This window comes from Xiphophorus hellerii, chromosome 1 (assembly GCF_003331165.1).
Source record: "Xiphophorus hellerii strain 12219 chromosome 1, Xiphophorus_hellerii-4.1, whole genome shotgun sequence".
NCBI lineage: Eukaryota > Metazoa > Chordata > Actinopteri > Cyprinodontiformes > Poeciliidae > Xiphophorus > Xiphophorus hellerii.
In genome coordinates, this window is record NC_045672.1 from 33,424,455 (window position 1) to 33,451,348 (window position 26,894).

The 26,894-nt window shown below is 46.2% G+C and overlaps 1 protein-coding gene across 2 annotated transcripts; it reads right to left on the bottom strand.

Annotated features, from left to right (window-relative positions):
- On the bottom strand, window positions 1-25,880 carry otud5a (OTU deubiquitinase 5a). Of its 2 annotated transcripts, none has more exons than XM_032561420.1 (9): window positions 25,029-25,880; window positions 20,349-20,439; window positions 6,087-6,151; window positions 5,853-6,009; window positions 5,631-5,779; window positions 5,371-5,556; window positions 3,511-3,715; window positions 2,316-2,387; window positions 1-687 (listed from the first exon to the last, which is right to left on the bottom strand). In XM_032561420.1, exons 1-9 carry the CDS (start codon window positions 25,614-25,616, stop codon window positions 548-550), a joined length of 1,653 nt encoding a protein of 550 aa, XP_032417311.1. In that variant the 5' UTR covers window positions 25,617-25,880; the 3' UTR covers window positions 1-547. The 2 variants fall into 2 exon arrangements, with proteins under 2 accessions (XP_032417311.1, XP_032417301.1); XM_032561410.1 differs by having other exon boundaries at window positions 20,349-20,442; window positions 25,029-25,879.
- Between the last annotated feature and the right edge of the window lie 1,014 nt (window positions 25,881-26,894).

Genomic DNA, 26,894 nt, shown 5'->3' on the forward strand with positions numbered 1-26,894 from the left:
TGCTTTTCAGAAACTTCCTCTTTTTATTCCAAGAAACAAAAAGTTTTCATCCAACTGAGAAAATAAAATAAAACAAACTTATATTAATAATCACTGAGGATCAGAAAGACATTTTCTATTTTTCTCTTTAATTCGTTTCTGCTATGATGAACTCGGCTGTTAAACATGCAGCTAAATAAGTCTGATGATGAAGGTGACGATGAGGAGGCCGGGAATGATCAGCACCTAACAGAACATGATAAGACTTTTGATGGCCGAACAGAACCGGACCGGGTTGTCCTTCATTGGAACCACGGAGCGAAACTCAAACTGCTGGAAGCCGTCCACATTTAAATAAGATCTGATGCCGGATCAGCGTGAAGACCCGCCGACCCCGCCGACCCGGAAGTGGAAGTGATGCTGGAAGTGGGAAGCAGGAAGCGGATGATTTAAAAAAGGAAATGAGTGCATCATTGTTGGATGGTTTATTTTCTCCATGTTCGAGTTCTGTCTGTGGGTCGGGGGGCGGGGCGGGGTCGCGGCGGGGTCAGTGCGTGGCGGCAGTGCATCAGCTGCTGTCCGGCGACGGCTCACGCTCCCGATGCATGGCGGCGGAGGCGCTCTGGTGTTTCATGCTGTCCAGGTATTCCTGCTGGGAGACGGCAAGCACCGAGGCCAAGATCTCATCGTCCTCCCAGTCCGTCAGACCTGAAACACACACCAGTTAGACCAGTCAGACCAGTTCACAGGTGAAAAATGGCCTTCTGTGCAATTTCATTTCGAGTTTCTGGTTTTGAGTTTTTTCTTTCTTCTGGTTCCCAGTCGGGGGAAACAACACGCTGCAATATTGGCTAAAGTCTACCCAACATGCTGGATATCCCCGATTTTAGATCTGAACGGTGCCGCCATTCTCCCGAATGGACCAGATCAGTCTTAAGGACCACGGCGAGATGATCGCTATGGATTATTCCAAGAGTCATCCGATAATTAGGGCGATTGTTGAAAGGGAAAATTGGAACAAAAATATGTGTAAAAATCCTGCTGGCTTTACGATCAGTCTGGGAAATTGATCTTGGTGTGGCCTTCATAGATCAAGAACATTAAAAAATGTTCAGGGAACTTAAAACAAGATTAATACAATTCAAAGTACTGCATAGAACATACTGGTCACCACAGGTTACACAGAGCCATCCTCTCAGAGTCAGATATTGCTGATGCTAATGCCAGACTAAGATCCGTATGCCATCACTGCCCTGAAGCTCAGGATTTCTGGAAAGTGATTTATACATTTATATTTAGATGTATAAATCACTTTAATTATTTACGTTTAAAAATATGTCAAATCGATTATTCAGAAACAGTTTTCTCCAACATTATTCACTTTGGGGATCCGTCTCCAATTAAGCATTTGCCCTCCAACATGGCGGAACGCTCCTGACTGCATTAACGTCGGCCGTTATTTCTCAGCAGAAAGACTCCATCCACCCATCACTACTACTAATACAGTCTTTATTTATCATCATCATCATTTATTTATCTATCATTTATCAAACAGAACAACTCTTCAGTAAGAAGACCTAAGAAAACAACAATACCCGAGTTAAGAGACTAATATTTTCATTTCAGGTTGAATTATATATTAAGTTATGTTATAGAGGGGAGATTTCAGGTTAGGTGATCCGTGACTGTTTGTTAAATGGGGTAAGTGGTCCTCAGCCTGAAAACGTTTGAGAAACACTGTACAAGTAGTACTGCTGGTACTACTAGTACACACAATGAAGATGTACCCTCTAAAATGGGACCCATACGTACCCAGACTGCAGGGCCCAGTTAAGAGCTTTTCATCTGGCAGCAATCGGTTTGTCTTTACAGCTAAAAACGGGCCAACCTGAGCCATTTGTTTTTTAAATATGTGAAATGGGCTCCCACCAGGCATTCTGGGTCCAGAATCAGGCGGTTCTGATTAAGTATAGCTTTTTGGATCCTCTGGCTGCTTATTGTCCTCTGACGTGCGGTGTGTCCCATCTGGAGCCACAGGGTCCCAACCGGATCAACCCTTGTTCTTCTGGGACAGTGATGTCACTCTGTCCTGTGATTGGACGGAGGACTTTCTGTAGTTGACAAAATGGAGTCTGTTTGTGGTGAGTTTCGTTCTGGCTTGGTTCGGACTGACTCTGTCTTGTTTGTCAAGATCCAAATGTTTCCAGGAGATTCTGAGATTCTGTTAGTGTTTAGCCGTTAATCAGGAGCCGCCTGCTGTGGCTCTCATGAGACAAACGCCTTTAGCTGTGGAACGGGTCGGAATGGGTCGGAACCAGGCAGAAGATGTGTCTTACCGAACGCCGTGGGGGACATCTCCTGCATGATGGCCCGGTACTCCAGGTGGTGCCGGCTCTGGTTGCTCGGACCTGAACACAGAAACATTCAGCAAGTCAGCGACACGGACACAACCTTCGAGTTCTGGTTCCGATCCGTTTCAGCTGACCGTTAAAACTTGAGCTTCAACATTGCAAAGAATGAAGATCGGACATAAACCGGAGCCTAATTGGTTCCTAATGGGACCCAAACTGGAACCCTGCAGAGGTTCTCAGAGAACTGTGGACCCGATCCAAACTGCAGTTCCCTCAGATACATTCTGACTTTGTTCTGGTTCTGTTGGCTCCTTGTGATCTGATGATGGTTCTGTCCGTGCTGCAGGCTCGAGCCCAACGATCAGCACCAGATCCATCGGTCCGCAGCTCGAGACTCAAACCGGGCCACGATCAGAAATTCAGTCCAAATGGACTTGAGGTGCTGCGAGACTCAAACTTCCAAATGGAAATCATTCGGATCTGTTCATAACTAAACCTTAAAACGTTCTGAATTATTTGGTTCTTGAGGGAAAATGTACATTTTTATGGAATTTAATGTTTTTACAATGCTGCTAAAAGAGAAAAAAATTCTTTTAGTTACAAATTTGAGGCTTGAGACCCAAATCCTGGTTCTGAGGTTCTGGTTGCTCTTCTGGACTCAAACAGGGTTCCCCTGGTTGTAGAAAAGCTGTTCTCCTGAACCGGTACCGGGTCGTCTGCTCCTTTCTGAGGGAGCAGTTAGCGCGCTAATGCTAGCTCATTTCTGTCTGTGGCTCAGGAAGAGAATTTGGACCGAAACACGTTCTCCCTGCAAGTCCAGTTCATCAGAACGGGTTTTCGATTTCAGGTGGTTCTGACCCAGTTAGCTGAAACTCAACAGTGATCAGAACCTGCTGACCAGAGTCAGGGCCGCATAGAATTTTTTAAACATGCGAGACCCGGCAAGAACCAACATGGATTGGTAGAACATGGCGGCGCTACAGCGGGGTTCTGCAGCGCCAGGTGCAGCGTCTCTGCGGTCCGGCTACCGGTTCTGGTGAGTTGGATTTGGAACACCGACCTCCAGGATCTGACCTGGTTCGGTTCGACTACCGAGCTTCGGCGGCAAATACTTGAGCAGATGCACTTCCTGCTCGCCGTCAGCAGGGAGCAGGAAGTGACATCACCGTGTGTGTGTTACCTGGAGCGCAGGGCGACGGCGGTTTGCTCAGGATGAGGGCAGCTCCGGTGGGAGAGGGCGGCTTGTTGCCGGCCGGCGCAGCGGCCGTGAGGTCGGAATGGGAGGGGTCAGAGTCCCGTTGCCGCGGCGACCGGGCGCTCCAGTCGTCCGGTCCGCTAGAAGCAGCCGCGGTGGCCGAGCTGCAGGTGGCGCTAGCTTTACGGGGCTGCAGGAAGAAGCAGAGGACAGCGTTACCCAGGGCTCCGCCCACTTTGATTGAATACCACCAGGTTCAGGGTCTCCCCCAGTGAATTCTAAGCCTGGCGGGCTGCCAGGCTTTAGTTTGCCCCCCGCTAGGTTAAGCATGGCTTATTTTTGTTTTTATATGAAAAAAAATTTATTTTTAAATTATTTTGTTTAATAATCCAGACTGGAAGAGTCTCTGCTGCTCTGAGTATTTTACTGGAAGGGCAGAATCGTTCCTGGAAGATGAGTTTATAGTTTTTATAGTTGATGCACTGAACAGGGAACAAATCAATCACACCGCTGGCCGCGGCTGGATCTCTGAAGTTTACCTCAGCTTGGACCACTCACCTGTATGGACGTTTACATCAACCCCGGGTCAGGAAATATGGTTCTTTGGAGAACTCATCAAGGTAAGAGTCAAACTCAATGTGAACCGCTAAAATAGGTGCATGTTTAGAGGTGCAGTGAGGATGATTTGTCGTGTAAACGTGTGCATTTACAGCTCAACACGCTGACTCTGTGTCTGTGCTGATAAAGTTTAAAGATGTGCTCACCGGTTAGTGGACAGGTGGTTCAGCCCTTGGAGGAGATGTTGCGCTCGCCTCATAGTCACACAACACGCTGCTTTAATTTCTTTTAAATTGTTATTTTATGTCATTTTTGCGGCAACACAATGCATCAAACTCATATGAAATGCTTTCAGGCAGAGCTGCTGCACGCGGCTACGCCTATATCAAGAAAACTCGTCCCACAAAGCTTGGGGACGAGTTTCTGTGGCGCTTTTTAAAAACTCAGCAGACACAAAATGGAAGAGCTATTAAAGCCACATTAATTAAACTTCCTGTTTGTCCCTCTGTATCCAGCAGAGATGCACAGTGGAGCGGATGTAACTCATCCTGCAGGGCCGGTCCAATGCTGTATGAGACGTGGAGCAGAATCTGACTTAGGGGCCCCTCTTGATGGTGACCATCAGCACCACTAACAGCATTTCACCAGGACCAGCAGGCCCCTCTCAATTCTGGAATTGAGAGGGGTCTGCTGGTTTGATTGGCAAAGTTTGAAAGTAATCAATTGTAACGGCAATTTTCTAATTTGTATTTCAAAGATTAAACTCACAGCATCAGATTGTAGCTGTGGCAACAAAACAATATAACTATGAATATTGTTTGAACTTTCAAAAAAAAAAAATCTCCTTAAAATTTTAAATGTTAAACAATTTAAAATCTTTTAATTTATGTATGCTGAAACAATTAAATCAAATTTAATAGCATTGACATTCTGAATAAACAAATGTTAAATTTCTATATCTGTGGTTTGTGATAAAATATTAGCATTTAAAGGGCCCCGAAAGCCTGGGGGCCTTAAGCAGAAGCTTAGTTCAATTATGCTTTGGTCCGGCTCCAAATATGATCAGCATCGTGTTTTTAGATCCACTGACTGATGATTTACTTTGGATTTATAAGAGTGCAAATAATTGATATTCATTTTAATTGTATTTGTTTATTTGTTGTTTTTAAGACTAGTTGTGGGTTTGAGATTTGTCAGCAATGTCTTTTAGTAACAGATCTATAATAACCCTGCAATATTTTACATTTGCTGGGCTGAGCAAGTTTTCTGGGGGAAACCCTGTCTCACCTGTCGGGCCTGTTTCTCCTGGTCCTGGAGCCACTGCAGGTAGGACTCGCGCGCCACCTGCTCCTCGATGGCCTCGTTGGTCGCCTCCCAATCCGTCGCCCGCTTCTTGTCCTCCAGCATCTGCTGCTCGATCCACGACTCCTCGGACGTCTTGATGGCCGACTTCATCAGAGACTGGTCCGCATACTGGGAGGGAAAGGTCAGAGGTCAGCGCCGCGGCAATGGCCCTAAGGGGAAGCGTGTTGCTGCGGTTCTGGTACCCCGGGTTTGAAGGCGGGCAGACCCAGGCCCACGCCGATCGTGGCCTTGTTGGGGTTCACCACGGAGTTGTAGTGGATGTTGCGGTGGTAGCTCACTCTGATTGGCTCGTCATTGTTCTGATGGATGCCGTGGAATGTGTTGATTGGCTCTGTGGGATCGGGAGGCGGGATCGGTAAAGATGCGTGAATCTGGTTTGGGTTCAGATGTGCCGACGGACTCACCTGTGCTGTACTGGTACACCTCCACCGGTCTGTTGTACATCTCCGCCATGGCCTGCATCTCGATGTGGTTGCCATGGCAATTGTTTTTCCTCTTCCTGTTGATGTACGTGGTAAAGTCTTCTGTCACATAGTTGGAGAAGTAGTCGGCGTTCTTCATCTGAAGGAGCCAAACAGATGCTGTCAGCTGATTGGCTGAGAAGTCGGTGAGGGGAGGGGTCATGTGATCAGACTCACCAGGTAGTCCATGCAGTGCTTCCTCACCACCTCGTGCATGTCCTGATCCCCATACACCTGGTCGGCTGCAAACAGAGGACAGCTAATGGAGCAAAGGGATGGGTGGAGCCAGAGGTTCCGACCAATCATCTCTCAGCTAACCCTAAACGGCTTTCTTTTACATTTTCCTTAAAAACTCAACAGCTATGAATAAATATGGAATATGCAGAAAACGCTTCCTGGATTCAGACATGAGTTTCAGTCGAGACAAACAGAACCAACAACCTGTTTTCAACTGGATCTTTAGGTTCTGATACCATCAGCCCAACCTGCAGAACCCGGTTACTTCAGATGAACAGGAAGAAAATCCCACAGAAATCAGGATTTAGCTCCAAGGAGAAGGATCGCGCTGCAGCAAACAGGAAGGGTGGGACGGACCGCTGTCAGTCTCAGACCTTATTTGGAAATGGGACCATTGCACTCCGGAAGTGAAGGGGGCGCTATTTCCTATATTATCCGCTGTCTCCCGTTTTTATTTTCGTTTGAAATCTGTGATATATCTTTTTCTTTAGGGAGGATTTTTACTCTCAGCATGCATTGCTGATAAAACTCTGGACAAGCTGTACACAAACATCAGACAAACATACAGGGCTAAACCCTTAGCACACCTTGGCCAGTCTGATCACGTGTCCCTGCTACTGATCCCTGCTTACACCCCCCTGCGGAAACGTGTCCCCAGTACAACCCGGACTGTCACCATCTGGCCTGAGGATGCCTCTCACCAACTACAGGACTGCTTCCAGAGAACTGACTGGGAGGTTTTTGCACATCAGGACCTGGAGAACTAAATCTCAGCAGTCTTGGACTACATCAGGTTCTGCACGGACAATGTCACCAGGAACAGACTCATGAGGATCTATCTGAATAGGAAACCCTGAATGACTAAGGAGATCCGGGGCCTCTTGAAAGCCAGGAACGCTGCTTTCAGGTCTGGGGACAAAGCACTCTACAGTTCTGCCAGAGCCAACCTGAGAAGAGGCATCTGCCAAGCTAAGGCATCATACAGAGGGAGAATAGAGAAGCAGCTCAGGAGCAACAACACCAGGCAGGTGTGGCAGGGTGTTCAGCACATTACAAACTACAGATCCAGCAACCAGCCATGCACGGAGGGAACCACTTCCCTGGCAGAGGAGATGAATATCTTCTTTGCCCGCTTTGAGGCGACACCTACCACAGCTCCATCACAGCTGCCTGTCCACAGCAGCTCTGCTCTCACAGTAGAGGAGTGTGAGGTGAGGCAGGTGATGAGGAAGGTGAACCCAAGGAAGGCTGCGGGACCTGACGGTGTGTCGGGACGGGTGCTTAAAGACTGTGCAGACCAACTGGCTGGAATCTTCACAAAGATTTTTAACCAGTCCCTGTCTCAAGCCACTGTCCCTCCCTGCCTAAAGTCCTCTACCATTGTCCCCCTGCCGAAAAGAACCAACATCAACACCCTGAACGACTACCGTCCAGTGGCACTCACACCGATCATCATGAAGTGCTTCGAGAGACTGGTGCGGAGTCACATCCTCGCTGGCCTGCCTGCTGAGCTGGACCCTCTCCAATTTGCCTACAAAGCAAAGAGGTCCACAGAGGACGCTGTATCCACTGCACTTCATGCTGCCCTGACCCACTTAGAGAAGCAGGGGAGCTAAGTCAGAATGCTCTTCGTGGACTTCAGCTCAGCATTTAATACCATACTTCCCCAACGTCTGGTGTCCAAGCTAGCAAACCTTGGGCTCCCATCAGTCACCTGCAGTTGGATCCTGGACTTCCTAACAGGTTGCTCCCAGAGGGTCAGACTGGGCCCCCACACCTCCACTGCTCTGAGCCTGAACACCGGATCGCCACAGGGTTGCGTGCTCAGCCCACTTCTCTACACCGTCTACACTCATGACTGTGTCTCCAACCACCTCAGCAACAAGATCATAAAGTTTGCAGGTGACACGACTGTTGTTGGTCTCATCTCAGGCGGGAAGGGGGAGCTGGAGTACAGGGATGAGGTGAAGCGGCTGTCAGAGTGGTGCAAAGTCAATAACCTGCTCCTCAACACCTCCAAAACAAAGGAGCTGGTGATCGACTTCAGGAAGAACAAAACGGACATCCAGCCTCTCACCATCAGTGGGACCTGTGTGGAGAGGGTCCCAGTGTTCAGGTTTCTGGGCATGGAGTTGGAGGACAAGCTAACCTGGAGCACCAACACCAAGGAGCTGTTGAAGAAGGCACAGCAGAGACTGTAGTTTCTGAGAATACTCAAGAAGAACCGTCTCCCCTCAGACCTGCTGCAGGCCTTCTATCACTGCTCCATAGAGAGCGTGCTCACGTACGGTCTGTGTGTCTGGTACGGCAGCAGCACATCCGCGGACAAGAAGGCGCTCCAGAGGGTTGTTAGGGCAGCAGAGAGAACCATAGGCTGCCCCCTCCCCACTATGGAACAGATTTACACTTCCAGGCTCCACAAGAAAGTTTTGGACATTTTAAATGACTCTTCACACCCTGGCCATGGTCTCTTCCAGCTGCTGCCATCAGGCAAGAGATACAGAGCAATAAAAACCAGGACAAATCGCCTAAAAAACAGTTTTTACCCGATGGCAATCATGGCACTAAATTCAAAGGCATAAGAACTTCTGCTCTTGACACCACTTTGTTAAAAATGTAAATTCTGTTGCGACACCTCCAGGCGCTGCAACCATCTTCTGATGTCTATTTATTTCTCATTTTGTACTATTTATTTCTTTATCTTTGTATATTATGTATATACACATAACCTGCATCTTAACTCGAGTCGAGCAAATCTCAATCTCGTTGTAATCTGTTGATGACAATGACAATAAATCTTATCTTATTTTATTTGAGCTTCTCTCTTATTTACTTCTGCGCAGCTCACAGTTTTTAACAAATGAATTCTGGCATTACTGACACCTTAAAAGATAACTTCTCTAATAAAATACCATACTTTTTCAAGGAGGTGGAGCTAATGAAATGACCTCAAAGTGGTTCCAGTTTCTCTCGATGTTGAAACCGTCACAAATTTTAAATACCTTGGGTCATTCCTGGACAGTCAGCTCAACTTTACTGAAAACACTAAAGTTTTTAAGAACTGTTCTCAGAGAGTCTATCTTTTAAGGAGACCCAGTGATCTTGGGGTTATCCAACTAGAGATTGTGTACAAGACAATGTTGAGTGTTTTAACTTTTCGTCTCCTCAGCTGGTTTGGTCACATGAGCTGCAGACTAAAAGACAAACTTTTAAGAATAGTTTCGGGCGTGCCGTGGTGGCGGAGGGGTTAGCGCGACCCACATTCAGGCAAAACGTAGCCTCGACGCGGCTGTTGCGGGTTCGACTCCCGGACCCGACGACGTTTACCGCATGTCTTCCCCCCTCTCCTTTCCCCTTTCCTGTCAGCCTACTTCGAAAAAAAGGGACACTAGAGCCCACAAAAAGACCCCTTGCGGGGCGATAAAAAGAAAAAAAAAAAGAATAGTTTCAATGGCAGGTATAACAGCAGGTAAATAGTGGTGAAACCAAAAACAACTCTGTCTCAACTGTTTGATGAAAGAACATGGAAGACGGCAGGAATATTTTAGTAGAGAGCCTCCATCCTCTTTATTCATCAGTTTGACCCTCTGAGCTCATGAAGGCGTTACTGTTTCCCTCTGGTACCTGAGAACATTGATTACAAGTCATTTATTGACAATGCAATAATTATTCTTATCTAAACATGATAACATTTAGCTATAACATGCTAAGTGTTTTACTCGATGCACAAATTGTTGATATTGTGATTCTATGAATGCGTTTTATTTTATTGTTTTGGAGTCGAAGGGAAATTTCCACCATGATTGATTAGTTTCTTTTTTTTTTTTTTTTTAACTATGTATAAGACTCTACCAACACAGCAAAATCTCTCAGAATTATATGAATGGCACAGTAAAAGCAAAAATGTGAATTTTAGCTTGTATCTGTTTTACAACCCTGGTCGTAACAACCAGATTTGTTATTCTTCTGTGAATCTAATTAATTTGTTTCTTATTGAATTTTCCTCAATTAGGTTTCTTATGCATACATTATAAATGGTTTTTATTATAGTTCATTATGTTGCTTTTCATGTCTCCTTATTTCTTTTATTCCTCCTATAAATGATGGAGATATATAAATATTCATAATGTATAAAGATCTTGTTTATGTCATTTAATTAGCTCTACATCGTTAAGAAAATAAAGTATGGTGTTTTATTAGAGAATTTATCTTTGATGGTGCCAATAATGCCGGTATTAACAGTAAATAATAAAGACTCATTTAATAATGTAATTATAGTAGTTGTGTTACCACCCCACGCCATTAGAGGCAGTAGTAGACCCAAAAAGATGCAACTAAGGAGCAGATTTAGAAGTACACAGAATTTAAAAACTGTGAGCGGTGCTGAAGTAAATAAAAGAGAGAAGTTCAAATATATACTGAGAGTGAAAATCCTTCCTAAAGATGAAGACATATCACAGATTTCTAACGACAATAAAAACGGGAGACCGCGGATAATATAGGAAATAGCGCCCCCGTCACTTCTGGAGTGCAATGGTCCCATTTCTAAATAAGGTCTGAGTTGGCCATGTGGTCCGTTTGCTGCAGCCAGGTGTACTTGAAGATGGCCGCCGACATGGAGCAGGAAGCAGCCTGAGATTTGATCAGACGTTTAAAAAAGTCGTGATGGATGTGAAACTTATGGAGAGAAAGACTCGGAACCAGCCCAGAACCGGTCCGGCAATTCTGATCTAGATGACCTGGTTCTAGATCCGCATTCCTCTGCTCCAGACCTGCATGACCTCCTCTGAACGGTGTGAGGTTGAAGGGAATCACCTGCAGGAAGCAGCACCAATGTCCCTCAGGGCAGGGATCGCTATAGATCTAGGTGACATAGATCAGTTTAGAGTCTGATAGAAAACCAGTCTAGAAGAAAAATTACAATTTAGTTTTATTTAGAGGAATAAATACTGAGCTGTATCAAACACCCAGACACACACACTTCCTCCCTAGCGGAGGCGTCAGTATGCAAATGAGGCTCTAAGTTTGATTTCCAGCAAATCACATGACCTGTTACCACGGTGATTCTCAGAACCCCCAACAGCTTCCCTTTCTCACTTGTGGTTATCGAGTGAGTGTGTGTGTGCGCGTTTGTGAATGCGTGTGTGTGTGTGATTGTGTGTGGTGGACTGCGAAGCGTAAACAAACTGAGAATCAGACTGAAAACTAAACCAGCTCCTGGAGCAGCAGGGGCTCTCCCTGAAACCCAACGACCTGACCCGGTTCTGCTCAGACCCGTTTCCTGGCTGCAGCGTCTCCACCTGAGAAGCAGTGAGTCAGAACTTCTGAGGGTACGCTCCTCAGAAGTTCTGACTCACTGAGCGGTTCTGACGGACCAAGTGGTTCTGAGATGGACCGGGCGGTGTATCAAGAAAGATCCGATACACACATGCCACTGGCAAGACGTCAAATCGTGGCCAAGTATCGCCACAAGTGTGAAGCTGTGAACCAAACAGAACCAGGTTCTGGACCCGGTTCTGTGGCCTTTCATTACAAAGTTGGCTTGGCTTCACCATGAGGTTCTGTTCTTACATCGGCTGTATTCAAAACAAACGGTCCGATTCAGGGATGTAAGGAGCGGGAGAGGAAAATCAGGACCTATCAGGACTAAGACAAATAACAGCAACTAGATTTGGATCGGGTAGAACCAGAACATGCAAACATCAGCAGGTTCTGGGCTCTCATGTCTAAAGCGACGTACGCACAAAAAATGTGCGACGCCATATTTTACGCACAAGTCAGCATGTATAAAATGAACGGAGAAGCTGCTGGTGTCCTTCTACAAGTGCTCCATAGAGAGCACTTGTAGAAGTGCTCTCTTCTACAAGAGAAGAGAGCACTTCTTCTCTTGTAGAAGAAGTGCTTCTGGACTGTATCTGCGTCTACCAGACGCAGACTGTATCTGCGTCTGGTATAACAGCAGCACTACGGCTCAAAGGAAAGCTCTCCAAAGGGTTGTGAATACAGCCCAAAAAATCATTGGCTGCCCTCTCCCCTCACTGGAGGACCTGCACAGCGACCGCTGTCTAAGAAAAGCACAACACATCACAAAGGACACTTCTCACCCCGGACCTTCTCTGTTCACACTGCTGCCTTCAGGCAGAAGATACAGAGCAACCAGAACCAGAACCAACCGTCTCAGAGACAGTTTCTACCCGACAGCAATAACAAAACTAAATGCAATCAAAAACAACCATTAATCATCATAAATGATGTATGTGAGAATGTGGCTGTTCTTACTTACCTTTTTTTTTTGCCAGTTGTTTGTTGATTCTTGCGTTGTGTATGAATTGTGAGACAGTTATTTTTTGTTTTTGGGCATGTGCACTGACTGATGGCACCCATTGAATTTCGTTGTCCTTGTGACAATGACAATAAAGATTTATCTTATCTTATCTTATCTAACGTGGTGTGAAAGTTTAAGTAAATAAACGCAAATTTTTTACCTGCCCAGAACTCACCTAAATCCACTGAAATCTGACGGCATTCAGTTATTTAGACCAGGAAGCATCAAACCAGATGGGTTTCATGATTTTAATATTTTAGTGTTTAAATGATGAAACTGAACCACATTTATCCTCAGACAACCTAACACACACACACACACACACACACACACACACACACACACACAAAATAAAGAAAATAGAAATAAAGGATGTGAAAACCTCAATGTAAATAATCATGTTGCTCAGTTTGTGTCTCATAAAGATGAAACTCATCGTCTGAATGCATCTATTTATTCTCACTAGAGAGAAACCAGGGCTGATCAAACAGTTTGATTATTGAAGGTGATCAGGTGTGGAGACAATCCCAGGTATATCAGTAGCTGCATCAAGGTGAGCCGCTACCTGAGGAGCTTTGGCTCTGATGGAGAACATGGAGCCATTGATCAGAGATCAGATTGATCTGCTGGTTTCTGAGCGTTTAGATTCATCCAGACTGATCATCCTGGAGCTCTGAGCAGAACTTAAAGCAGGTACCGGTACCGGTCCAGCTGCAGCCGTCCTCCAGTGGAGCCGCCCGCTTTGTGAATGCGCCTTATGGACAGAAATCATCTGGACCCTGTAAATGTAACTTCTGCTCATGATTCCTGGATTCAGAAGAAACGTTTAAATCCCGGCTGATCGCTCTGCTGCTCCAACAGCGTCTGCTCTGAGATCTTTAGGATTCATTTGGAGTTTGTTTCTTTAAAATGTATTAGTTTGATTTTTGTGAGGTGACCTTATGTGCCCTGAAAGCAACTTAGAAATAAAATAAAAGTACCGGTTGTAGATTTCCAGGCCGTCACTGATTACGATCTTTAAAAAGCCCGACCTGCTAATTCGAATTTTGGCCCATACCATTTTTTTTTATCTGAAATGTTATTAAAAATGACAAGAAAGTCACTTAGTTGGCAACAGTGGGGCGACTATTGTTATTGCAAACGAGCAGACATAACCCTATTTAGGGCGAGGGCCGAAAAAGTGTACATTTGGGGGGAAAAAAGGGCCTTTTTCTAAAAATTCTGGAGGTCTAACCCTGGGTCGTAGGGTTACGGGGTCAATCTCTAAAAATCCGGTTATCCCTCGTTACCCCCGTGACCCACCCTACCGATTTTTAAGACCCCCGGTCTCCCCGTGAGAGACCCCCAAACAGGACAAACTTTTCACAAAAATCATGGATTTTGCTCCCTCGTGGCAAGATTCGCTGTAGTAACGTGTTTCTGCCACCAGAGGGCATCGTTGCCATCTCGGTGTTTCTCTCAATGGGGAAAACTGCCACTTGGGTACCGGACCCGAACTTGCCACTTGGGTAGTCCGTCAATGGGGGCTTGCCAACTGGGTATTCTTATCCATACAACTGACACTTTGTCACATTTTCACTCCATGGGGCTTGCCAAATGGGTGTTTATGCCTATGGGGGTGTTGCCACCTGGGTATTCGAGAACATGGGGGTTGCCACCTGGGTATTCGTGAACATGGGGCTTGCCACTTGGGGACCAGGGCAGATCATGGAGCTCACTTACCCAGGGATAGGGCACCCAAAGCCCGCATGGAGGTTGGGTGACAGACCCCTTGGACCTCCAGAGAACCAGGGGGGGGACTCATGGAGCTCCTTTACCCAGGGACAGGGCACCATGGGGCTTGCCACCTGGGTGTTTATTGCCACTTGGGGGACCAACACTTAAGCACCATTCGAACCTGGGGACCCAGACTTAAGCCAAATGGGTGTTTAGGACTATGGGGGTCTTGCCACTTGGGGGACGGACCCACACTTAAGCACCCTTCGAACCTGGGTACCCCACACTTAAGCACCCCTACGCGGACTACACCCACCAGCCCGCACGGCCCAGAGTCTCGTGCCCCTGGTAAGGCTCCCTTTGTGGACATGGCTTGCCACCTGGGTGTTTATGCCTATGGGAGGGTTGCCACCTGGGTATTCGAGTACATGGGGCTTGCCACCTGGGTGTTTATGTCCATGGGGGCTTGCCAGCTGGGTGTTTATGCCTATGGGAGGGTTGCCACCTGGGTATTCGAGTACATGGGGCTTGCCACCTGGGTGTTTATGTCCATGGGGGCTTGCCACCTGGGTGTTTATGCCTATGGGAGGGTTGCCACCTGGGTATTCGAGTACATGGGGCTTGCCACCTGGGTGTTTATGTCCATGGGGGCTTGCCACCTGGGTGTTTATGCCTATGGGAGGGTTGCCACCTGGGTATTCGAGTACATGGGGCTTGCCACCTGGGTGTTTATGTCCATGGGGGCTTGCCACCTGGGTGTTTATGCCTATGGGAGGGTTGCCACCTGGGTATTCGAGTACATGGGGCTTGCCACCTGGGTGTTTATGTCCATGGGGGCTTGCCACCTGGGTGTTTATGCCTATGGGAGGGTTGCCACCTGGGTATTCGAGTACATGGGGCTTGCCACCTGGGTGTTTATGTCCATGGGGGCTTGCCACCTGGGTGTTTATGCCTATGGGAGGGTTGCCACCTGGGTATTCGAGTACATGGGGCTTGCCACCTGGGTGTTTATGTCCATGGGGGCTTGCCACTTGGGGGACCAAGACTTAAGGACCCTCCGAACCTGGGTACCCCACACTTAAGCACCCCTACGCGGACTACACCCACCAGCCCGCACGGCCCAGAGTCTCGTGCCCCTGGTAAGGGTCCCTTTGTGGACATGGCTTGCCACTTGGGTTTTCGGCACTATAAATGCTCTGCCATCTGGGCACACTGACCCTGGCTTCCCCCGTGGCACAATGGTTAAGGCTGGTGCCTCCCACCCGGCAGAGCCTGGTTCGATACCAGCTTGGGACGCAGAGCTGCAGGACTTGCCATCCGGGTATCACTTTCAAATGCATTGATGCCAAATGGGAACCAACATTCACGGGGGCTTTAAGGGGGGGTCCCGCGCATTTATTGGGCCAAAGGTGGGCTCGGGTCATCACACACACTTGGAAGAATAAACGAAACCAGGCACAACCTCCTCTGATGACCCCCTGCTCTGGGGGGGCTTTGCCAAGGAATGGAGCACCATAACCCCGCATGGAGGTTGGGAGACAGACCCCTTGGACCTCCAGACAACCAGGGGGGACTCATGGAGCTTCTGTACCCAGGAATGGAGCACCATAACCCCGCATGGAGGTTAGGAGACAGACCCCTTGGACCTCCAGACAACCAGGGGGGACTCATGGAGCTCAAGTACCCAGGAATGGAGCACCATAACCCCGCATGGAGGCTGGATGAAACAGCCCCTGGACCTCCAGAGAACCAGGGGGACTCATGGAGCACAAGTACCCAGGAATGGAGCACCCAAACCCCGCATGGAGGCTGGATGAAACAGCCCCTTGGACCTCCAGACAACCAGGGGGACTCATGGAGCTCAGGTACCCAGGAATGAAGCACCATAACCCCGCATGGAGGTTGAGAGACAGACCCCTTGGACCTCCAGAGAACCAGGACACCTCATGGAGCTTAAGTACCTGGACCTCCAGACAACCAGGGGGACTCATGGAGCTCAAGTACCCAGGAATGGAGCACCATAACCCCGCATGGAGGCTGGATGAAACAGCCCCTGGACCTCCAGAGAACCAGGGGGACTCATGGAGCACAAGTACCCAGGAATGGAGCACCCAAACCCCGCATGGAGGCTGGATGAAACAGCCCCTTGGACCTCCAGACAACCAGGGGGACTCATGGAGCTCAGGTACCCAGGAATGAAGCACCATAACCCCGCATGGAGGTTGAGAGACAGACCCCTTGGACCTCCAGAGAACCAGGACACCTCATGGAGCTTAAGTACCTGGACCTCCAGACAACCAGGGGGACTCATGGAGCTCATTTACCCAGGAATGAAGCACCATAACCCCGCATGGAGGTAGGATGAACCACCCCCTTGGACCTCCAGACAACCAGGGGGACTCATGGAGCTCAAGTACCCAGGAATGAAGCACCATAACCCCGCATGGAGGTAGGATGAACCACCCCCTTGGACCTCCAGACAACCAGGGGGACTCATGGAGCTCAAGTACCCAGGAATGAAGCACCATAACCCCGCATGGAGGTTGGGAGACAGACCCCTTGGACCTCCAGAGAACCAGGACACCTCATGGAGCTTAAGTACTTGGACCTCCAGAGAACCAGGGCACATCATGGAGCTCAAGTACCCAGGAATGGAGCACCATAACCCCGCATGGAGGCTGGATGAAACAGCCCCTGGACCTCCAGAGAACCAGGGGGACTCATGGAGCTTAAGTACTTGGACCTCCAGAGAACCAGGGCACATCATGGAGCTCAAGTACCCAGGAATGGAGCACCATAACCCCGCAAGGAGGCTGGATGAAACAGCCCCTGGACCTCCAGAGAACCAGGGGGACTTATGGAGCACAAGTACCCAGGAATGGAGCACCATAACCCCGCATGGAGGACAGATGAACCACCCCCATGAACCTCCAGAGTAGTACCTATGAACCACCAGCACTCAGACACTTAGCACACCCAGCTAAGCCACTTTGCCACGAAGGAACACCGGTCAGAATACCCAAGTGGCAGGCCTCCCAATCCCCCACAATGCCCGTGGACCACACTACCCATGAACCACCAGCACTCAGACACTTAGCAGACCCAGCTAACCCGCTTTGCCACCGAGGATCACCGGTCGGAACACCCAGGTGGCAGGCCCTCTGAGCTGAAACTGAAAATCTGACTTGATTTCATTCCTAATACAAGAGCTCCATCCAGGGGATTTTGCATGAACTGCATCTGCACCGATATGGCACCAAAAGTGCCCAAATGGCCCATTCAAAGGAATACCGAGGTGACAAATAAGCTCTTGCAGCCACTTAGGCATAGTGGCAGAACACGGCGGTGTCAAAGCCTATGGGAAAATTTTGCCACTTCGGACCGTGACCCTAACCCAACGGGCGGGGCTAACAGAATGGGCGGGGCTAACCCAGTCAAACTTTTCACTGCAGAGCAACAGATTTTTAGACCTTTGCTGTTTAAGATGAGATCACCGGATCAGATAGGCTTCATGTTTAGGTATCAGCCGATCACCGATTTCCCAAATTTCAGGACATCGGCGCCGATAAATTGGTGCACCTGTAGTCCAGAACCTTGAGTCCAACAGAACTTGAGACCACAGAGACTTTGTTTATATTTGTCATATATTATCAAGATTCTTTATGGCATTTATTTTGGCCCTGAGAGTTCAGCCGGTTCTGATGCTGCTGAATGAAAAGGAATGAGTTTCAAGGTCCAAATGTGGCTCAGAACCAGAATCGGTTCAGGAAGCAGAGAGGAAATAAAACCTCACACGTTAATCTGAACCGCCAGCCGGACGTGTGAATGATGTCAGTTACTGAAAAACTAACCCAAATAAATCAACATGAGCTCCATGTCAGCAGCTGAGGCGGTTACCATGGAAACCAGATAGGCTTCTGCAGAATGAATAATCAACCCACACAGGAAACCACAGCCAGCCCTCTGATTGGCCAGCTGTTTCTCAGAGGAGGCAGGGCCTCAGTGCGTCCATCCTATGTGTCAATAAAGTTTTATCTGACTCCACCGTGAACAGCAAAGCATGCTGGGTACTGCAGTCCAGCAGAGATCAGAGCAGCACCACTTCGGGGGGTTTCCACCAATCAGAGCCGACCAGCTGTGAACCTCCGCCCCTTCCCCTCAACCGCATCAAACCAAACCAACCCAGTCTGGGACCAGTCTGTTAAACTGGGATGAGCCAGGCGTGTTGATCAGCTGTATTCCACTGTCCTCACAGCGCCACCTACTGGCTGCTCAGACACATGGAAGTCTCACTCAGAAACGAAGGCTGAAAACCAGTCCTGTGGAAGGGATTCATGGCGTTAAGGTCAGGGATCAGGGGTAAACTCTGTATCTTAACATCAGTCTCATAGCAACGGGTTCGTTGCGGATTTATTTTTCCCAAAGTGGGATAAATGATATTGGACCAGCTCACTGGAGTTTCGATGTTTGAGCTCCAAGAATCTCAAAGAACATTGTTGCTCATTTTTGTCCTTTTTCACTGAAAAACAGACCTGAATAAAGAGCAGGAATGTTTCCTCAGACAAAGACATTTTCATGAACTAAAACGGGTTAAACATGTAACTGAGCCTCAGATACATCCTTCAGGAGCCAGAAATCGCCTCAGGCTGGATCAATCAGCCCTTCAAAACAAACTCAGCGTTCTGCGTCTCTCTGCTGTTGCACTGAATCCCAATCAAACTGCTGATCAATATTACATCTGGTCTGATCTTACAGACTGGATGCAAATGCCAAGCATGGCTTAGGTTAGGCTAGGGTTGGGCTAGAGGGCAGGGGAAAAAAAGTTACATTTTCAGAGAACCTATGATTGAAGGAACAACATATTGGTTAGACGAAGATCAGACAGAAACATAAAGAGCTAAAACACAGGAAGTTCAGAGTGAATCAGGCGGTTAAAGTCTCCAACAGCTTCAAAGAATCAGGCACATTTAATGTAAAAGCAGAAAATGATCCGAGACTGAAAAAGAAACTGAGAGGAAACAAACTGTTGAGTTTTACTTGATTCGAACTGAAGGACACCACTGTCCCCATTTTTAGGACTTTTAAAGACTTTTAAAGACTTTAAAAAGGCACCATGGAAAATCTGCTGGAGGCTCCAGGATTAAACAGATCTGAGACTGAAAGCGTCACTTCCTGCAAACATGGAAATGAACCTGAATGAAACTGATTTCTGTAACTTGAAGCTTCGCTGCAGGTTGGGGCTGAAACTAGGAAGAAACCAACTATATTAAGGAAACACACACACACACATTTGCGTGGCTATCTTTGTGGGGACTTTCCAAAGACTTCCATTCATTTCTACAGCCTAACTCTAACCCTAACCCTATCCAAAACTCAATTCACACCTTACTCCTAAATCTGACCCATGACCCAACAACAGCGTTTCCCCTTGTGGGGACCAGGCTTCAGTCCCCACAACGTAGCATGTGTCAGGAAAATGGTCCCCACAAGGTATTAGAAACAAACGCGCGCACACACAGTTGTGATGACATCACTGCACCAATGCAATGGCTATTATCTGAGACACAACCTGCACTCAATTGAAAGAACCTTTGTGCTCTTAAAGGAACAAAACACACTAATCTTTCACTGTGACCCACATTTCTGCTTCCCACCTCACACACACATACACACCAAAAGAGTCCAACAGCTGCACAACGCCCCCTGCAGGTAGGAACGTGTCAAGACAGGAATGAACTAAAATATAAAGATGAAACATGAAGGAATGTTGCAGAGTTTGTGCTGCTTAACGAATAGAACTGTCAACTGAAGTATCAAACCAACCTGGTCTTGTTCCAGAACCGTCTGTAGTAAATACGGGTCTGGCCGCAGCTGGAGGTAGTAAATACCCCCTAGCTGGTGAGTACTTTTAATGTTCTTGGGTCACAGTTCCAGAAGTTTGAACACAATAAAAATGTGAGGAAACAAACGTTAAGATTTACCTGAACTAAGTTATTGTAGCTTGTGAACAGAACTGAAAATATTGTTTTATGTTCATGTCATGTTAAATAAGAGGAGAAATAAAATGTCTGAACCAAGAACAGTTCAGATTCCACCAAACACTGACATCTGGTGGCGATCGGTGGAAGTGCAGGAACACACCTGTGGAGGAATGGACTCACCCACAGCTCTGAAGAGGCACGCCCCGTCCTCCTTCATCTTCTTGATGACAAATCCTTTCTTCTCCCTCAAAGCTTTCTCGAACCAGTGTTCCTGCTGGAGAGCAGAGCGCTGATCAGGGAGCGTCCCGTCAGGTAGGACCAGGACCGAACACTAACACTTTATTAGGATGCGTTCACACCAGCCCTGTGCAATCCACTTTAATCAAACTCTAGTTTGTTTGCCTATGAGGTCCGGCTCATTTGAGGAGGTGTGACTAAAGAAGCGAATCCTGACCCGTCTACAAAACTCGCTTTGGTGCGGTTTAGAACGCTGACGAGGTTTGAATGCAAGCGGACTGGAGACCGCTCCAAGAGCAGGAAACTACCTACAGAGCAGGGCATTCTGGGTAAATATGTTACTATCTAATCTGTGGGTTAGCGCAGGTGTTGCATAGGTTGCTATGGCAACGGGTCTGTGTGTAGAGTAAAGCCGACAGAAAACGAGGGAAAACAGAATATAAATGGTTTAAAATTGCTTTTCTTTATTAGTTTCTTTTCCTGTTGTCGTGGTGATCTGCAGCCACTGTAATTTTTAAACCTTCAATAAACAATAAGATCTGGACTAATTCCCTCATTTGTTTGTAAAATGTTGCAATATTCATAACTATAGTCAAGTAGGATGAAACATTTTTATAAAGTATGGGAACCATACTTTGCTAAGTTTTAACAAATTAATTTTGACAGCTTGTAATATTAAATTACTAACCAATGCAAAAGAAAAATGTGCTTAGTCCTCCTTTGCATCTTGACAGAAACCAACCTGTGTACAGATTTATATCTTGGGAGAAAACATATTTTACATATCAAAACATCAGCAATTTCCTCAGCTTGAATTTAAACTGTTTTATAGAAATTGGGTATTAAATAAGGCCCTATGATCATTTTTGTGACAGATTCCTGCTCATTCCGCATTGGAACCGTCTGGTTTTGCGGACAGACTCACTGCGTAGTAAAGGCGCCTGCAGGAGCATCGCTAGCTGCAGCAGTTGATGGGCAATGTTTAAGTCATTTATATCACTGGAGAAATCCTTCAAAATGTGACGCTACTCCAGTTTTGTTTACATTTTGTGAAGAAGGAAGTTGCACTGGTCTTCTTTAGAGGTTTTGTGTTGATTCCTTCAATAATTCTTGGTGCAGCAATCTACAATCATCTCCTTTGTTTTGTTCACATTCAAGATGAGGTGATTGTTCCCACAGCATGCCACTAAGAGCTCCACCAGCTCTCTGGACTGAGTACTCTCTGATCTGATACTGTTCTGTAGGAGCCTTTTCTTCAGCTTCTTCCTGTGCGTCTCCTTATTGTCTCTAATCTTAACTGTAAGCTGCTTTGGTATACTTCTCCATAGTTCTCTGACTCCCTAAATTAAAGTTTTTTCATTGTTTTATAGCAGTTTCATCAGCTAATAGGAAGGTTTGCTATTAGGGAAAAATCTCAGAGTTTTTTGGTCGGGATGGTGTTGTTCACACAGACGTTTATATAGTCAGGCGTGGCATAGATGTCTTTTCCATGCAATCTGCTGGGCTTCCTATAAACTTTTTAAACTATTTTGAATAATTATTTTAGCATACTGTACTGTTTCGTAACTAGAATCAATGGGAACATATGTGTGGTTGAATAGAAATAATGTTGTTGTAAAATGGTGCTATATAAATAAACTGAATTGAAGCGAATGTGGCTGGCACAGAGCATCCCAGTCCATACCCTCAAAACAACCCAAGGTTTTCTGTTGTTTCCTGTAGCCATCGTCTCTCATGTTTCCCCTGAACAAAAGGTTTAAACACCGAGCAGAAAAACACAAAACTGTGACTGGACTTGCCATGAGTAGGTTTTGCTGTGGAGGTGTATAAATCTTTGAAGGATCCTTAACCCTTACCCTACCCAGACACTTGAACCAGTCAAAGGAGTGTTTGATTTAAAAAGATAATCTCAACATAAAACTAGCCCTAATGTTTTATGGTCCCATAGACCTGAACCTGAGTGAGAAGCAGCTGGACAAGTGTTCATCTGGACCACTTCAGGGTCACAGCATGTAAACAGCAAGTATTCCGGAGTTGGATTAGGGTTACCAGACGTCTCCGATTTCCTGGGACAGTCACTGTCTTAGGTGACCTGTACCTGGCTAAAGCTGTCTCCGGAAAAGTCCCCAATTTTAGCATTTTATGAATGAGAAGTTTCCTATAGATCATTATTATGGTAGCCGGAGACTCCATGTGGCAAGGAGTAGAAAGCATGAGTGAGCGGGTTGGGCACAACATCAGCCGTTACAGTAGCTGCTTGCTCTGGTGTTAACGTTACAGACAAAGAAGAGCAGCAGAGCCAACCGCCAATAAAAATCAGGAAGAGCGAAAAGATAAGAAGCTGGAAGAGGAGAGTTTGAGTTTTGACCAACTTCGAAGGGGAGCTGACCTGTAATACAGTATGTGTGAATCAACATGTTTTGTTTGGACTGGGCTAATCTTCACCATCATGAAGCTTTAGTTCACGATAAAATAAAACCAAGCTTTTATTAACAAACACAAGACGAGAGCACAAAGAGCGGCTGTAGGATTAGCCAGAGTGAGAGAAATAGCAAGAGGTTGGTTAAAATAAACTCATTGTAAAGAAAATGTTTTGGAATTAACTGGTGATCAGTGGGTTGTATTTTTAAAGCTAGATGTGACTTAATACACATGAAAATGTTCTCACTCAGTAACAGGAAAACTGAATGAAAAAGAGCATGAACTGAAACTAATGAGGATGGAGAGATAATCTCTTCTGTTTGTTTAGCTACAAACATCCAGTTTCTCATTTTAGAATAACTACATTCTAAAATAAAACAAATCTGATTTTATTCATTAAATTTTACATTTCCAGTACATTCTGATGTTTTTGGAGGAGATTGTGATATGTCTCTGTTTTAGAAGAGTGGCAGACTGATAAAAGATGAGACAGGAGGAAAATATTCTGATAAACTGAATGAACGAGACCAGAGGGAAATGGGAAAACTGACAGCTGAAGAGAAAGATGAAATTTTAACATTTAATTGTCTCTTGTATTTTAAGTCTTTTTCTTTACTGTTAGTTGTGTTGTTTCTCATGTTTTTCACATAATCTTTTCTCCTCTTGTTCTATCCAGACCTCTCTGCCTGATCATGTGGCTGATGGCTCTTCAGACCCAGGAGGGTTTGCAGATTCAAAGATGAGCTCACATTAGGGGACTTCCTGACCAGAGTTCACTCATCTCAAACACACACAATGTCCTTACATATCAGCTACATAACTTTACACACACAGACCTCATGTATTTATGGACAGTTATGTGTCCATTCATGCGCAACATTCACATGCAGACAAAATTGTTGGTACCTTCTGTTAATGACTGAAAAACCCACAGTGGTCACTGAAACAACTTGAAACTGACAAAAGTAATAAATGAAAATTTACTGAAAATTGACCAATAAAAATCAGACATTTTTTTGAATTGAGGTTCAACATAATAAGAAAATAACAGACCAGGATGACTACATTTGTACAGATTATTCTGAAACTTAAGGTCCACAGAACTGGAGCTGATCTCCCTGGCTGTGGCTGCAGGAAGAAAATTAATGAGAATTATCATATGAATGGTTACCAAAGAGTCCAGAACAACCTCCACAGGAAGTAAAGTTGAACTCCCAGGTCAAGGTGGACTTCATGTGAGACCAAGGAGGAAAGCAAATCATATAAAAGTGAGGTTGGAATTTACCACAAAGGTTCTGGGAGAGATGAGACAAAATGTACATCAGCTCTATGGCCAGACACAAAAATGCTAATAAGTTTTAGCTGCCATCATTTTAATTGAACAGCAATTTCAAAGCAGTGTCTGACTTTCATTAGTTTGTCAGTAAACAATTTTTTACTACTTTTGTCATTTTCAAGTTACTTCAGTTACTATTGTGGGCTTTCTGTTCATTAACAGAGAAATACTAATTATGTTATTCATGTGTATGCATGCATGCTCACTTGCAAAGTGTTTACACGTCCATTACCCCCAAAATTTCCAAATTTTCAGTTCCCTATTGTGGCTATTACTTTTATTATTATTATTATTATTAGTAGTAATATTATTATAATTACAATTAGGAAACAACAGTGTGGAGAGACATATTCCTGCTTTTATACTTTGTTTTTAATGTTTAAATATCAATAAATATGTAAACTGTAACTGTCCCAGTTTCTTCATTTTATTTTGATAAATTTACATCTTCTTTATCACCGAGTGAGAAATGTCCCCAGATTTACTGTTGGAAATCTGATCACCTCAATTTGGATCATTATATTTTGACTGTGAGACCAGAACCACTTCTGACTATAAACTTATAAGTTACCTGCAACATCAATGCCGTTACTATAGCAACCTGAAACTTTGGGATAGCAGGCTAAACTTTGACCTGAATAGTGTACATAATTACATCATTTAGTGCCTCTATAGTTGGATATCCAGGAAAAATAGTTCAATTAGAACAATTCATTCATTTAAATACATCGGGCCATTTCTCCAGCTCTGACAGGGACCTCTACTTTATAAATCTCACCGTGTAGACAGAATTTTAACCCCATAAAAGCTCCAGAAGTCTCCCGTAAAGCCACATTAGCCTGCTATTAGCATCGTTAGCTCACTACCTGCTCCACGGTGGCCGGGTCCACGGACTGCAGTCGGGCCGCGTTCTCGTACTCATCCTCGCTGTTGTTCCCGGCTCCTTCTTCAGTGTCCTGGCTGGAGCCCACTCCTCCCGGTCCGGTCACTCCCGGCTGGCCTCCACCGGCCAGAGCAGCTACCACCCCCCCGGAGCAGGTTCCTGCCTGCCGCCGCCTCTTGCTCAGGCCGGGCCCGGAGCAACAGCCTCCTATCGCTCCGCCGCATCCGACCACACCGGAAGACACCACCAGCTCCCCCCGAGAGCTAGTAACCATCCCTCCGCTGCTGTCCCGTCCGTCCCCTGGACCCACCGGGGACACGGAGCCTACCGGCGGCGGGGAGGCCTGCTGAGGCCGGGAGCTGGCCTCGATGTTCCGCCTGTCTTCTCTGGTTGAAGGTGGGGCGCTCTGGTAGGACCATGGAGGTGGTGAAGCCCTCGGCCTGGCTCCGGTCCTCCCGGTGTGAGGGTGAGTGTGTTGATGAGAGTCAGACCCGCTCCGACGGTCGTTGTCATCGGTGTGGTCCGAAACTCCGACCGCGGAGCTGGGCTTCTTTTTCGGGAGGATCGTCATGGTGGAGTCGGTGTAAGGGGAGAAGGGAGTCGGTTAGAGATGGAGACAGCTCCGTTGTTCTGGATCTAAAGTGTCGGTCGGGTCACCGTCCGGACCGGCCGTTAGGCTCCTACCACCAAACTAAGACCCTTCAACGAGCCGGAGGTGAAGAAAGAAGCGGCCCCTCGGCTCCTTTTCGACGGTTTGATTTGAACAAAAACAAAAAGCGTCTCCCTCTTCCCGTTCTCCAAAACATCAACACAAGCTGACGGAGCGTAGCGACGTCACCTCCTGTCTGCCACGTCATCACGCTCATCTGAACTCTTGTCACACTTACGAGCTTTTTTTCCCCGTCTCTGTCCTGAGACAAGAGTTTAGGATGCAGCATTTTTAGTCACTTTACTCAATATTCAAATCACTTTCAACATCCTTAAATGTTTAATTAAAAACCAAATGCTTCCCTGATCACAACCTGATCTTGCAACAGGGATTAAAGTGGAGCTGAAATCAGCTCCACTTTAACGTGATAAAAGTAGATTACTTTTATCACATATGTGGCCTATTAAAGGTGATAAAGATAGTTTCTGGACTTAATTTGCACATTTCTCACCAAAATATGGGTTAGATTTTCTTAACGTTTTATGCTGCTCTAATTATTTTGACAGTTTGAAAGTGGCCCATCCAGACATCTGAAAACCAGATTCATTTCAATTTAACAATACATTATGAATCCCAAAGGTAGATTAAATATTTATGTAACCCATATTACCCATATTTTATGAGTTGTTGTAGATGCTGATGGCTGTGGACAGTAAGAATCTCCTGTCAAGGTCGTATTCCAGCGGATTTGAAGAAGCCTCTGACTGAAGACACCAGGCCTTTCAGTTGCTGTGCTAAATTGAATAAATTGTTTCTGTGTATTCAGAGGCAGGAAAATCTGGAGGAGGATCCAGCAAATCAATGAGACTTTTCTAAAGAGTTGACTCTGATTGGGCTCTCTGGAAGTGAAAATCCCAGAACCTGTTTAGAAGTGGAACCTCTTCGGTAGAAAAACCCTTGCAGAGAAACTTGAAGTTGAAATACACAGGTGGACCAAAAGGTCAAAGAATACCTGAAACAATTTGTTGCAATTTATTTATGGTATGACAGCAGCTAACCATCCATGTCTACAGCTTCCTGGAGTGGAGTCTGCACTCTTAAGAAACTTCAAGACATCAAAACCTTCTGCATGTGTAATTGAAATGAAATGTAACTGTAACCATAAGCACAGCTCTGCTTGCGGTTCCAGTTATTGGTGAT

Bases quoted from the DNA above. Each gene is read 5' to 3' on its own strand.
- otud5a (XM_032561410.1), bottom strand. From the start codon at position 25,616: ATGACGATCCTCCCGAAAAAGAAGCCCAGCTCCGCGGTCGGAGTTTCG. The intron at 5,557-5,630 runs GTACCAGAACCG...TTTCCCTCCCAG, and splicing joins TGCCCGCCTTCAAACCCGGG to TATGCGGACCAGTCTCTGAT. The intron at 3,716-5,370 runs GTGAGACAGGGT...TTCTTCCTGCAG, and splicing joins AGGAGAAACAGGCCCGACAG to CCCCGTAAAGCTAGCGCCAC.